This window comes from Acipenser ruthenus, chromosome 8 (assembly GCF_902713425.1).
Source record: "Acipenser ruthenus chromosome 8, fAciRut3.2 maternal haplotype, whole genome shotgun sequence".
In the NCBI taxonomy this organism is placed as follows: Eukaryota; Metazoa; Chordata; class Actinopteri; order Acipenseriformes; family Acipenseridae; genus Acipenser; species Acipenser ruthenus.
In genome coordinates, this window is record NC_081196.1 from 62094678 (window position 1) to 62110891 (window position 16214).

At 38.3% G+C, this 16214-nt stretch overlaps 1 gene segment (V, D, J or C); it reads left to right on the forward strand.

The window, feature by feature from the left end:
• The first annotated feature begins 505 nt into the window (after positions 1 to 505).
• Positions 506 to 13553, forward strand: LOC131737888 (Ig kappa chain V region Mem5-like). The segment is given in 4 exon segments: positions 506 to 560; positions 5622 to 5969; positions 7121 to 7249; positions 13072 to 13553. Coding segments are annotated over 4 exon segments (636 nt in total).
• Positions 13554 to 16214: the final 2661 nt, after the last annotated feature.

Genomic DNA, 16214 nt, shown 5'->3' on the forward strand with positions numbered 1-16214 from the left:
TTGGGGCTTCCCCACGAATAATTCAAACTCAGATCTGTAATTCAAAGCAATCTCACTTTGACATCAAAGGATGGTCGTATCTTCTGGCATTGGATATTCTTCATCAGAGCAACCTTAGATAAAGTGAATTTTCTGCATCACGATGCAGGCATTCACAAAACAACCCCAAGCTGACCACGAAAAGATTTCGGGGTTCTAAAAATGTAAATAACCCCAAGCCGATGGGCTCAACCCGATCCTGATGGGGTCATATTTAGGCTTGGGGTCCTAACATATGCATTGTGCTTGAGGCACACATTTCTTCGTAATATACAAAGTTACAGAAAAAGAATTAGGTAAAATTAAAAGGGCTGCTGTTACTGTTGTATATAGTGAAATGCAAGAATATGTAATAAATATATATTATTGATGTTATGAATGTTATCTCTAACCAGCAGGAGATGAGTCTCTTTTTCGTCTTCCTGTCATTGTGTTGGCTGGGACAAACATTGTGCTGCTGATTTCAATGACTGTGCTTGTGTGCCTGCGCATCAAGGAAGGGAAATGTAAGAACTTCTCAGGTGAGCTGATTCAAGAGTATTTAAAGTTATATTCCATTACGTGTGTAGCCAGCATTTAATATCTCCGTGTGGAGCTTTTAAGCTAACATACTGACAGTGAAGTGCAGGGCTGTTTACAAACAGAAACTTGGTTTACTTCCAATAATAGGGACACAGACTGGATTCATTCTTTTATTCTTATTGCTCATAGCTGGGAGCTCATAACAAACACTAAGCCTCAGGAAAACCTCCTGATAATCTGCACTTTTACTTGTTTCCATGTGCAAGTGAACATTGTGATAAGATCATGATGAGGATTCTGAACTGAAATGGGATGATAATCATTACTTCAACATTAATAAGAGGCTCAATACAAAAACTAATACATGAAAGAATCTCTCTCTCTCTCTCTCTCTCTCTCTCTCTCTCTCTCTCTCTCTCTCTCTCTCTCTCGTACATGCTTAACAGATCAGACCGTAGAAGACCACACAAATGCTGACTCAGCAAATGATCAGGTACATTTATTCATCTTGGTAATAAAAAAAGTATTGACAATCCATTAAAAAAAAAAAACATTAATAATAGTACAAAACAGTGTCAAATACAACAGTTCCATAATGGCCTCTTTTGCAGAATCAGCAAATGCTGGATTATGCTGCGTTGGATTTCAATCAGAGAAGAAATAAACCTGGAAAAAAGAAGATAGCCATGAATAAAGAAAGTGTGTACGCTGAAGTGCGAGTGCAGCAGCGGGAATAACAATTCTGTCCACACTGTTTCCAAACACAGGCTACTTTAACACTCAAGCTGCAGTTATAATGCCATTCCAGGGTTAAAGCATTTCATATGCTCTGTGTTTTATCTATGAAGATAAACTGTAGGTATATTGTTTGTTATATTGGGTTGATTAAACAATGGGGACAGTGTAGGAATTTACAGTTAAAAGCACTGTCCTGCACAAAATAACAGCATTTGCTCAATATCTTCAATTGGGAGCTGGAGTATTTAAAATTGCTGCAGTTTGTATCATTTGAGTAGACCTCCACGCACAGATAGCTCAACAATACTGTACTGGCATCTCATTTGAATAGACCTCCATGCACAGATAGCTCAACAATACTGTACTGGCATCTCATTTGAATAGACCTCCAGTGCACAGATAGCTCAACAATACTGTACTGGCATCTCATTTGAATAGACCTCCATGCACAGATAGCTCAACAATACTGTACTGGCATCTCATTTGAATAGACCTCCAGTGCACAGATAGCTCAACAATACTGTACTGCCATCTCATTTGAATAGACCTCCATGCACAGATAGCTCAACAATACTGTACTGCCATTTCATTTGTATAGACCTCCATGCACAGATAGCTCAACAATACTGTACTGCCATCTCATTTGCTCTCAGGAAACTGCCTGTGTTCAGCTGTTTAAATGTTTGTTCATCAAAGTCAGGCTGGGTTAGAGGTCTTAAACGTTGAACATTTACATGCAACACATTCAATAGATACTGTTATTAAATGAATGCCTTTTTTTGTTCTATTTCCATTGTGTGTATTGCATTCCATATTTCATATTGTTAGAACATTGTTTAATTTGGCTCCATATCAATGATCATGTTTTATATATACTTGCAACTGCATGGGAAGCATGTGATTCGTGTAAATCAGTCGACTTTGACACAATATCTGTCATTTTTTTTTTTTCAGTAGGTGTTTTGTTTAATATGGTTTAACTGCAGTTTGGTTGTATGGATTTTTATCATTAAGGGCTAGTTTCAAATATGCTGATAGTCAGTAATCATGCACTGCCTAATGTTATTGTAGGTAAGGTAGACCAGGATTTGTGCTAATCGGGGTCTGTGAAGACAGTCATAAGTGATCATTATATTTGCATATGCTTTTCAAACATTATTAGTCCAGTCAGAGGGGTCAGAATATCAATAGGTAAGGTGTCTATGGTCTTTTGTCTGTCAGCCAGTGTCATAAACTGGTTACACATTCTAATACATCTCTCCAGAATACATTCTCAACACATCTGTCTGTATTTTAAATGAGGGCTCCAATAAATACATTTAAAATTATACGATGTATGCAACTCATTTTTAATGTAATATGAATTAAATGGCATTATTTGCCAGTGTCTGTGTGTAGGAGGGCTACATACCGGTATAATACAATACAGTGCTCACCCCAGCCATGCCCATGCTGCTGAGAACTGGTTCTGTAGTATAAAGAGCTCCTTATAAGGGGAGCTCTGTGCTGAGTAGTTGTAGAGTGTGTTGTGCAGCTCTGAAATGTAAGGCTTGTGCAGACAAAGCACTCTTTCTTCTCAATTCTACATGCTTCAAAAGTGTGCCACTCGCCTAAATATACCGCTGCTGCTGTGGAATTATTCGTGTTTATTTTTATTTTTTTTTAAACCGATATTGTCCAGTTCTGAACACACACATTCACTGCAGTCTGGCTTGTTTTCACAGTAGAAGATCAAACCGCATGCTTCAAATAAAACCTTTTTTTTATTTTTTGTATAAACATATACTGATATCCGGTTGGCCTGCAGTCATTTTCCACATGCCTTACCAATCATCAGTTAGCATTAAGACATGTGATATGCAGCAATACACCCATATAGACAGCAGGCTATTAGTTCACACCTACTTTCAATAGAAGACGTGAGAAAATAAAAAGTGTTTTTCCAATTGTATGTGGTTAAAATAAAGTTACACCTCATACAGTACAAACACACAAACACAATGCTAGCCTGGTATGAGTGTATACACGCTATTTATTTTACTCAATGATTCTTTTATATATTTATTTTAATGATTCCCTGCTTGAATAATTTTAAGACATGTACTGATTTACATATTAGCCACCATTCAAAGACTGTTACCATAATTGTCTCGAATTACGGTGTATTTATACAGTAGTCATTTAGTAAGTACACACTTACTTACTTACACATAATGACAATCTTTTTTATGATATAACCATATCCCTAACACAAAACAAAACTATAAACCTAACCCTAACCCCCCTCACCCTAACTCTAAACCTAACCCTAACCCCCTCACCCTAACTCTAAACCTAACCCTAACCCACTCACCCTAACTATAAACCTAACCCCAACCCCCCCTCACCCTAACTATAAACCTAACCCTAACCCCCCTCACCCTAACTCTAAACCTAACCCTAACCCCCTCACCCTAACTCTAAACCTAACCCTAACCCCCTCACCGTAACTCTAAACCTAACCCTAACCCCCTCACCCTAACTCTAAACCTAACCCTAACCCCCTCACCCTAACTCTAAACCTAACCCTAACCCCCCTCACCCTAACTCTAAACCTAACCCTAACCCCCCTCACTCTAACTATAAACCTAACCCTAACCCCCCCACACCCTAACACCACCCCACATAAATATAGGCAGCACTGCCAGTCCTTTGTACTTTCACACAGTAAATTCAGCCTCACCCAAACCCACGTCTCCATCCATGTCTTTTGCATCATCACTGTGATGGCTCAGCCTCTCTGTTTTTTAATGGTATGGAGGAGATTAAAAAGGTGGTATAAATTCAACATTAGAACCACACATTGCAGTCCTGTAACTGATTTCTATTGAAAACAATAGAAAGATCCATTGACCAATACAAAATTCAGTATGAAATATGAACCATGAAGTACCAATGCTTCAAAAGGTCTTTCCAACAAAAAAGAAGAATTGTTTACCAATATGAGACACTAACCCCCTTGGGAGAAGTATCACTTTCTTTTATTTTTTCTTAAGCACCAATGATTTATGAAAGTCCTGTTTTATCAGATGCTCTTACTGGTTCTTGTAAAATTGCCAAAAGTGTTCTGTACCTGGACCTGCTTCCATTGCCAGTGCAGAGACTTTGATAATTAAAAAAAAAAAAATTCTCAGATAGCCAATACACATTATAGTCAGTCTATAGCAAAACCATTTTGAAGAATCAAACCCTTTTATTCATGCACTCTGTTTAAACTTACAGCCTGATTTACGTTTTAAAATAAATAAATACAATAAATAAATAAATACAATGACCAATAGTAATTGCTTAATGCATTGAATGGTTGTGAGACCTGCACACAGAACCCCCAGCTAAGTTCTAAAAGGCAGGCAGGCTAAAATATGCAGGTTATAGATGTTTTCTTTTTAATAGATACAGTACTTTAAAATTTTGTAAACAGGGCATGGTTTTCCTGATTCAGTACACCCAATCACATAAGATGACCTGCCTATTGCGTTGCTGAGAGGTACATTTTTCAAGTTACATACTGCATTCTGTTTCATCTTTTGGTCACTCAACAGAAAAGCAGTCATCAGATCAGAGGAGCTGCTAAAATGAACAGACTCTTCTTGCTTAATGTATTGTTCTGCATCGCATGTAAGTGTGAACCTGTTTATTTACTCATTTAATCAGTAAACTACATCAAGTAGAAAACTGCTACAGAAAACCATTTTAATATTATATACGTTTATTTTCATGCAGAAATATTTAATTTGTAACTTAAGCAAATGGTCAGACACAAAAACAGCAGCCAGCACTTTAGTAAAGTTTTGTCTTGCATTTATTTTTTGCTTGTAATTTGCATAAACATAGACAGAATCTGAATCTGCACTGACATCCAATTCTACTAAATAAAATATGTGAAACAATAAAAGGGTCTCATCCCTGTTCTTGTATTATTAATGATTAAAACAGCTCCCGCTAACTCGCTAATCCGAACATACTAGGACTGGACCTTGTTTAGATTAGTGATTTGATTAGTCTTGATCACAATCTGTGCCATCCTGGAAATACCCTGTCTAGTCATTGGTTTATGTTTTTGATACTTACAGTTTATTTTATGAAGCTTGTTTTTTGCAGCTGATATTACTTTCTTTCAATATTATAGCACGTTCTGGATTAGCGAGAGTCTGCTGTATATCAGAACCTTTTTAATGAACTGAAACCGATGGTATTTTAAACAGATACCTGGGATAGCTTGATATTCAGATGGGAAGCTTATGTGCCTGAAGACCCTCACAGTCATGTTTTGTAATTCACAGATGAGATTCCACCACAGCACATTGTCCATAGTTTATCAGTGACAGTCCAGCTTGGAGAGTCTGTGACCCTGGAGTGCCCTGTATTGCACACTCGTCAAATTACTTTGGCTTGGTTCAAGGAAGTCACTGGACAGCCTCCTGTGTATATAGTAAAATATGATGGACAATCAAAGCCTATCTTTTTGGATGAATTTAATGATAAATCCCGTTTCAAAATGCAAAACATTGAGAGCAGTTTTAACCTCACAATTCTAAATACGGAATCATCGGATATGGCTGTTTATTACTGCGCAGCACTGGAAGGCAGTCGTGTGCTTTTTGGGACAGGGACTGTACTGTTGCTTAAAGGTAAACTCAAAGGTTAATTAAAATATATTTTGAATGTTCCTTTAAAATGTTTCTTGGGATGGGAGTAAAAACTGAAATGTGTTTTATCTGAACTTCTCACAGTCAATGCATGCCATGTTTATTATAATTTATCTCAAGAAAATACATACAAACATTTAATTTAAGAATGAGAGGAGAGGCATTTAGCTAAAAATATGATTATAAAAAGACCTTAGAGAAAAGAGTGTGGACAACAGCAGCAAATGCATTGTATTGAAACAGTCTGGTTGGTGATCTTGTTGTGGCCAGCAATGCTCCATCCGTTACCATTCTAGTAAACTGATCAAAATTCATCTTTATAATTATTCAGATCAGCTAATCTTCAATTAACCCCTTTATCAGCAGCAAAAAACCCTACATGAAAATGGTTATCTTAAGTATATATATTTAAACATTCTTTATCGTATAAACTTTGATTTGAAGTCCTAAGGTTTTTTTTTCTTTCAAATGATATATATATATATATTTATATACATACATATATACTGCTATACGAAAATCTTAGACATGTTGCACTTTTCTACTCTGATGCATTATGAGCAACAACAATTTACTCTAATCCTCCACTAGTGTTTTCTAATATCATAACAGCCTTGAATTTTATAAAGAAGGAAAAACACTGAGTGAAATAGCTCGCATCACTCGATTTTCAAGGTGTGGTATCTGAAGCATAATCAGCAAGCACATCATCTGTAATTGACAAACCCAGGACAAGGGTGAGGAAAATTTGAACATAATATCCTTAAGGAATAGAAAGAAGACAATCATTGAATTGACAACAGAACTGGCAGAAGGCACAGGTGTCATTGTCCATCCATCAAAAGTACAAAGGTCACTCTTGAAATCAGAACTTAAAGGATCTGTTGCAGTAAGAATACCTCTCTTAAGAAAGGGGAACAAAACTAAAAGGCTATAATATGCACAAGAACACAGAAATTGGACTATGGAACAGTGGCCAAAGGTGCTTTGGACTGTTGATGGATGAACAACGACACCTGTGCCTTGTGGTTAATTCAACGCTTGTCTTCTTTCTATTCCTTAAGGATATTAGCAATTTATTTTTTTGAGATTTAAAAACATATATTCCTGGGTACTTTCCTTGGTGTGTTTAGGTATTGAATCCAGAGGTTCCTATCAGAATCAGCCTCCGAATATCTCTGAATCAGTGCAGACTAACTGTTGTGCAGTGGCGACATGTGGGGAGGACATTATTGGAAATGGGACCAAGGAGGCCAAAACGGGTGAGCTTTTGTTTTTTCTTGCACACTGCCATGTTATAAAACCCCACTGCTAATAAAATAAACAAATAAACATTAAATAATCAATGCAGAAAGATTAGAAACCATGATTCCATTCTCCGGGAAAAGCATTTCAGATGTGTCACACACAATTTTCAAATCTTGCTTACAGCTGCAAAATGAAGTGTACATTTCAAATGTATTAAACACTTTGCAAAATACAATACTCACATCACACATCAAACAAAATGTTTAACTCTTTAACTTAAATACAATCTGCTAAACTTTAAACACATGTGCCATTGTTAATTGACACTAGGTTTAAAAATTAATGTTTATTATTTTTAAGCTTTAACATATATATATATATATATTATTAGTGATGAGCGGGTCGGGCGGGTTTTGAGTTAGATAAATTTAAGTAAGCTTTGGGTCGGGTTGGGTGCGGGTCAGTATTAATTTGCAACTATTTATGATGTCATCTATAAAAAAATGTTGACAATTTAATTTTGAAATAACGAATTACACTATATATTTCTAATTATTGTAATAATAATAACAATCATATTTTTCATTCTACTGGCTTAAATTGCTATCCGTAGTTCTGTGATTAATGGTGTTTGTGCATGTGCGGTAATCAGGAACTAGGAATGAGCTAACTTCCAGGCGGTGTATTCAACACACTTTAACCTTGTTAAGTAAAAAAAAAACATATACAAATTCCTTACTAAAACAATGGCTTCTGAGATTAAAAACATCCATAAAAAATATTGCGCTCTAGAGCACTTAAAACTAGCCCGGGAGAGACACATAAATCTGAAGTGTGGAGCATAATCAACGCGGAAAACGAGGAGTACAAAGCTAGCCTGGTAGAGACACATAAATCTGAAGTGTGGAGCATAATCAACGTGGAAAACGAGGAGTACAAAGCTAGCCCGGGAGAGACACATAAATCTGAAGTGTGGAGCATAATCAACGCGGAAAACGAGGAGTACAAAGCTAGCCCGGGAGAGACACATAAATCTGAAGTGTGGAGCATAATCAACGTGGAAAACAATGAGTACAAAGCTAGCCCGGGATAGACACATAAATCTGAAGTGTGGAGCATAATCAACGCGGAAAACGATGAGCACAAAGCTAGCCCGGGAGAGACACATAAATCTGAAGTGTGGAGCATAATCAACGCGGAAAACGAGGAGTACAAAGCTAGCCCGGGATAGACACATAAATCTGAAGTGTGGAGCATAATCAACGTGGAAAACAATGAGTACAAAGCTAGCCCGGGATAGACACATAAATCTGAAGTGTGGAGCATAATCAACGCGGAAAACGATGAGCACAAAGCTAGCCCGGGAGAGACACATAAATCTGAAGTGTGGAGCATAATCAACGCGGAAAACGAGGAGTACAAAGCTAGCCCGGGAGAGACACATAAATCTGAAGTGTGGAGCATAATCAACGCGGAAAACGATGAGCACAAAGCTAGCCCGGGAGAGACACATAAATCTGAAGTGTGGAGCATAATCAACGCGGAAAACGAGGAGTACAAAGCTAGCCCGGGAGAGACACATAAATCTGAAGTGTGGAGCATAATCAACGCGGAAAACGATGAGCACAAAGCTAGCCCGGGAGAGACACATAAATCTGAAGTGTGGAGCATAATCAACATGGAAAACAATGAGTACAAAGCTAGCCCGGGAGAGACACATAAATCTGAAGTGTGGAGCATAATCAACACGGAAAACGAGGAGTACAAAACTAGCCTGGGAGAGACACATAAATCTGAAGTGTGGAGCATAATCAACGCGGAAAACGAGGAGTACAAAGCTAGCCCGGGAGAGACACATAAATCTGAAGTGTGGAGCATAATCAACGCGGAAAACGAGGAGTACAAAGCTAGCCCGGGAGAGACACATAAATCTGAAGTGTGGAGCATAATCAACGCGGAAAACGATGAGCACAAAGCTAGCCCGGGAGAGACACATAAATCTGAAGTGTGGAGCATAATCAACGCGGAAAACGAGGAGTACAAAGCTAGCCCGGGAGAGACACATAAATCTGAAGTGTGGAGCATAATCAACGCGGAAAACGATGAGCACAAAGCTAGCCCGGGAGAGACACATAAATCTGAAGTGTGGAGCATAATCAACGTGGAAAACAATGAGTACAAAGCTAGCCCGGGAGAGACACATAAATCTGAAGTGTGGAGCATAATCAACACGGAAAACGAGGAGTACAAAACTAGCCTGGGAGAGACACATAAATCTGAAGTGTGGAGCATAATCAACGCGGAAAACGAGGAGTACAAAGCTAGCCCGGGAGAGACACATAAATCTGAAGTGTGGAGCATAATCAACGCGGAAAACGATGAGTACAAAGCTAGCCCGGGAGAGACACATAAATCTGAAGTGTGGAGCATAATCAACGCGGAAAACGATGAGTACAAAGCTAGCCCGGGAGAGACACATAAATCTGAAGTGTGGAGCATAATCAACGCGGAAAACAAGGAGTACAAAGCTAGCCCGGGAGAGACACATAAATCTGAAGTGTGGAGCATAATCAACGCGGAAAACGATGAGTACAAAGCTAGCCCGGGAGAGACACATAAATCTGAAGTGTGGAGCATAATCAACGCGGAAAACAATGAGTACAAAGCTAGCCCGGGAGAGACACATAAATCTGAAGTGTGGAGCATAATCAATGCGGAAAACGATGAGTACAAAGCTAGCCCGGGAGAGACACATAAATCTGAAGTGTGGAGCATAATCAACGCGGAAAACGAGGAGTACAAAGCTAGCCCGGGAGAGACACATAAATCTGAAGTGTGGAGCATAATCAACGCGGAAAACGATGAGCACAAAGCTAGCCCGGGAGAGACACATAAATCTGAAGTGTGGAGCATAATCAACGCGGAAAACGAGGAGTACAAAGCTAGCCCGGGAGAGACACATAAATCTGAAGTGTGGAGCATAATCAACGCGGAAAACGATGAGCACAAAGCTAGCCCGGGAGAGACACATAAATCTGAAGTGTGGAGCATAATCAACGTGGAAAACAATGAGTACAAAGCTAGCCCGGGAGAGACACATAAATCTGAAGTGTGGAGCATAATCAACACGGAAAACGAGGAGTACAAAACTAGCCTGGGAGAGACACATAAATCTGAAGTGTGGAGCATAATCAACGCGGAAAACGAGGAGTACAAAGCTAGCCCGGGAGAGACACATAAATCTGAAGTGTGGAGCATAATCAACGCGGAAAACGAGGAGTACAAAGCTAGCCCGGGAGAGACACATAAATCTGAAGTGTGGAGCATAATCAACGCGGAAAACGATGAGCACAAAGCTAGCCCGGGAGAGACACATAAATCTGAAGTGTGGAGCATAATCAACGCGGAAAACGAGGAGTACAAAGCTAGCCCGGGAGAGACACATAAATCTGAAGTGTGGAGCATAATCAACGCGGAAAACGATGAGCACAAAGCTAGCCCGGGAGAGACACATAAATCTGAAGTGTGGAGCATAATCAACGTGGAAAACAATGAGTACAAAGCTAGCCCGGGAGAGACACATAAATCTGAAGTGTGGAGCATAATCAACACGGAAAACGAGGAGTACAAAACTAGCCTGGGAGAGACACATAAATCTGAAGTGTGGAGCATAATCAACGCGGAAAACGAGGAGTACAAAGCTAGCCCGGGAGAGACACATAAATCTGAAGTGTGGAGCATAATCAACGCGGAAAACGATGAGTACAAAGCTAGCCCGGGAGAGACACATAAATCTGAAGTGTGGAGCATAATCAACGCGGAAAACGATGAGTACAAAGCTAGCCCGGGAGAGACACATAAATCTGAAGTGTGGAGCATAATCAACGCGGAAAACAAGGAGTACAAAGCTAGCCCGGGAGAGACACATAAATCTGAAGTGTGGAGCATAATCAACGCGGAAAACGATGAGTACAAAGCTAGCCCGGGAGAGACACATAAATCTGAAGTGTGGAGCATAATCAACGCGGAAAACAATGAGTACAAAGCTAGCCCGGGAGAGACACATAAATCTGAAGTGTGGAGCATAATCAATGCGGAAAACGATGAGTACAAAGCTAGCCCGGGAGAGACACATAAATCTGAAGTGTGGAGCATAATCAACGCGGAAAACGAGGAGTACAAAGCTAGCCCGGGAGAGACACATAAATCTGAAGTGTGGAGCATAATCAACGCGGAAAACAAGGAGTACAAAGCTAGCCCGGGAGAGACACATAAATCTGAAGTGTGGAGCATAATCAACGCGGAAAACAATGAGTACAAAGCTAGCCCGGGAGAGACACATAAATCTGAAGTGTGGAGCATAATCAACGCGGAAAACGAGGAGTACAAAGCTTTGTTGTGTGCTTCATTGTGATACCCGTTATAAGAATGATGTCGGCATGTTTGTGGACTTCAAGGAATCAGCAGTGGCAGGGCAACCAAAATAATGTACTTTCATGAACATGGATTAAAGATTAAATGTTGAACATTATTTTGGGATTCGTTATCTTCATTTTATATGGAAAGATAAGCCTGTGTATTTTTTAAATATATTTTACACATGTAAATACATGATAGTTGTGTCAGCTGTCGGGTCGGGTTCAGATGAATATCAATATAACTTCAGTTGGGTCAGGTCGGATGCAGGTCAAGGTTTAACGGGTTCGGGTCGGGTTCAGGTCAAAATATGACTGACCTGTTCATCACTAATATATATATAAATATTAGTGTTAGGCAATGCATATATTATTATGTGCATCAAACTACACTCACACTGTAGAACATATCATTTGGAAATGTGAATAACTACTAAATACAATGCATGTTTTTTACACTTCATGTAATGTAAAAATTCCTATGACTGTGAACCTTTATGTGACTTACTTTGCATCATCAGACTTGCAGAGAAAAAAAATAACTATTTCCATCACCGTCAGGTGTATGTGAACCTTGTATGGCATCACACTTGTACACTGTGTTAAAAAAAAAGGTGGATGGAACATTGCCATTATCCAATAGAATGAATACATGGGCTCTCCTCCTTTGCTGTGCTTCTGGTTTCCACACTGAGATGGAAAAGCTGATCCGATGTGTGCAATGAATACCAATAGCTCCTCATATTGTATGTGGTCAAGACTAGTTTGAAATTCACTGGCCTGGTACCTGTATGATAGATGATGTCTAGCATCATCTATGAAGATGTTTTGAACAATGTCCACGTCCAACAATGCATTCACCTGGCTGTCCCTGCTCTCAACAAATACTGATGTTTGTTAAGTATTGCAAATTACATTTCTACATGTATGCAGAGTGTAGAATGTTTATTCAAATAATTGAGTGTCAGCAACTGCAAATTATATGTACATTTTTAAGATGAATCACTAACATAACAAACGTGTGTGTTAGCAATGGAATTCTGTATGGGGAATTAAGAAATGAGCGTGGAGCATATGAATAGTTTTGCATTTGTGTTAACAGTTTCCTTGTTTTTCTTATAAAAAACAATATATTTGTCCAAATTTAAATCAGATACAAAACAGTGAATATTTGGTGAGTATATTATACAAAAGCAATTTCTAGTCAAAGTAAAAGTGTTGTTTAGTATGTCTATAAATAGTAATACAATATGACCCCATCAGCTTGGGGTTCATTTACATTTTTAGAACCCCGAAATCGTTCAGTGTTCGGCTTGAGGTTCTCTTGTGAATGACCCAATCGCAATGCAGAACATTGTCTTTACCCAAAGCCATTGTTCCTGCTGCATTAACATTTAATATGCCTGTCATTTACATTTCAGATTATAACCAGAACATGCACATACTTGTGATTCTCTCATTTGCAAGGAGTGGATGTCTTGTCATTGCAATCCTAATAATTATAATGTTCTTAAGAAGAAAATAACCAAGAAGTAAGTATGAGGAAAGATGAGATTCTGGCCTGAAGCCCCCAAAAGGAACATTTTCACCAATAAAGAAGCTTATTCAATGCTTATAGATATTTTAGTTTTGCTATTTGCAATGGTAGGAATTGTCCAGATGTCCTGAATTTCCAGACCACAAACTGAAGCAAAGAAATGAACAAGGACAAAGATTAAGGATTTCATTACTGTGGAGTTATTCCACTGAGCTGCAGTATTGTCATCATAGTAAATATGGCTAATTCTACCTGCTTTGCAAAGCAATCTGTTTAAACTGCTTCACAATTATGAACATTGTATTTTGTTTTTCCTAAGCAGATAAGAACTATGTCTGTAACCACAATTGTATCTTTAGTTCAGTAAATGCACAATAAATCACAATGCATTCCTACAATACACCATTTGTTTGTTCATTGATTTTTATTTTTTTAATTAAAAATGTTGCAAAAAGCAGGGCATAGAAAGGTGAACTGCCCTAGCTCACACTCTGATGATAATAAAAAGGTGAACTGCCCTAGCTCAAACTCTGATGATACAAGCTGTAAAGACTAAAACAAGATGTTTTGTTTGGCACACACTATTTTAGTGAGGGCTCATGGGATAGGAACAGTAGTGTAATAATATATGCTCTTCACACAGCACCACACTTCCCTTTTACATTAGACAGCTCTGACTGCAGTCCAGCTTTTACAGTCTTGAAACACTGTTTCTTCCTGTCATCGACTCATTTCCTGTGTGGTAGGTCACATGGTTTGATTTCAGCCAGTAAAGTGAAGCTCAGCTAGAGTGTTGTCTTGCAAATATCTGGGAGTACAGAGGCCACTTTGCCAGACAACAACAAGCTCCAACAATGGCCGTTAGTGCCTCCTTGATAACAAGAACTACCAGACCAGAAGGATCAAAGGGTTAGGCTGGATACCCTGTCCAACCCATTAAGAGCATAGCTTATAGGCTGTGCTCCAAGAAACTACAATTGTGACCCTGTTTACAGACAACTTGCCTGGATCACATTGATTAGTAACTAGACCTATCTTAGGTAAAAAGCTTCTGGAAAAGCTTCTATTTCTTAATGCGTACGAAGCACACAACATGATTTAAATATCTACAGTAAGTAGAGGTTTTATGCAAGTCTATCAACCACCACACATAAATACTTCATAGACAACTCTGCTTTGAACTTGTACTACACACAGATGACAGCTCCCGTCTCTCTGGTCATTTCAAATGGCAGGAAGCTCTTCAAAAAGGGTGGTATACATGCAGCATTAGAACAGCACAACTGGAATAAACCACTAGGAAAACCTTATATTTAATGTGTACCTATATATATATATATATATATATATATATATATATATATATATATATATATATATATATATAAACATTTAAGTGGAGACAGTATACACATAAATATAGACAGCACTGCTAGTCCTTTGTACTTTCACACAGTAAATTCAGCCTGACCCAAACCCACGTCTCCATCTCTGTCTTTTGCATCATCATTGTGATGGCTCAGGCCTCTCTGTTTTTTAATGGTATGGAGGAGATTAAAAAGGTGGTATAAATACAACATTAGAAACACACATTGCAGTCCTGTAACTGATTGGTATTGAAAACAACATAGAAAGATCCATTGACCAATACAAAATTCAATATGAAATATTAACCATAAAGTATCAATGCTTCACAAGGTCTTTCCAACAAAAAAGAAGAATCGTTTACCAAAACGAGACACTATCCACCTTGTGAGAAATATTGCTTTAATTTTTTTTTTTTTCTTGAGCACCAATGATTACTGAAAGTCCTGTGTTGTCAGATGCTCTGACTGGTTCCTGTACAATTGTCAGTAGTGTTCTGTACCTGGATCTGCTTCCATTGCCAGTGCAGGGACTTTGATCATTGAAACAAAGTTTATTTTCATTATAAAGTAAAGTTTCACTTTTAACTGCTCTTAGTATCACTTGTAATACTTTCTGATGGTGCTGAAACTATTACAATGATTTGAATGCTCCACTTTTTCATGAGCAGTCTTCTGATTTACTATTAGGAAATTTGCATCTGTTCACATGTAGTTTATATTGAGTTTTTCGTCAAAGAAGAAAGATTAGGCTGGAAGGCAGAGATAAAAGTGGCTTTAAAACAACACAATGACAATTACCTCCCAAGTGGTCTTGCCTGTTACAATCTGTGTATATTTTCAAACAAATCAAGCAAATAAAAAATAAACCTGAAGGAGACAAGGATAGAAGGTGTGTGCATGAACCCGAACTCTGAATCCTCACACATTTGAGAGTAATTGTCTGGGTGGCTTAAAATAAACTACATGAACATGTCTGTAACTCTACCTCATTCCAAATACATGGTGATGTTGACTGATGACTGCTGATCATTGTTCGCTGGATGTGATGACAAATTGTGACACTATTGACAGACAACCTGTCTGGATAGCTAAAAAAACTAATAGAAAAAGCTTCCATTTCTTAATGTGTACCAAGCACACACATGATATAAATAGAGGCAGTATAGAAGTGTATCCACCACCACACAGAAACACTGTATCGACAACTCTGCCTTGTACTCTCACACAGTAAATTCAGCCAGAACTAAACTATGTTTAAAAACGTCACCATGGGTCAACAGCGCTATGATTGTTCTCGTTTCTCTGATCATTTAAAATGTCTGGAAGCTTTTTAAAAGGATGGTATACATGCAGCATTAGAACAATATAACTGTAATAAATGTTATAGCCAAACAAAAACTACAATAAACAAGTATTTAAATTAATCTGCTTTCTCTTATTTGTTTCTGAGTATAGAGGACACTTGGACAGACTACAACAAGCTCTAGAATACCCTTTATTTTCATGGAAATGAAAAAGAAAACAAATGAGTTCCTCAGATAGCCAATACATATTCTAGTCAGTTTGTAGCAAGACACTTTTGAAGAAGTGAACCCTTTTATTTATGTTGGCTTTTATTCCCTTTCTTCAGAAAAAAAAAACGAGGTACTATGCACTGTGT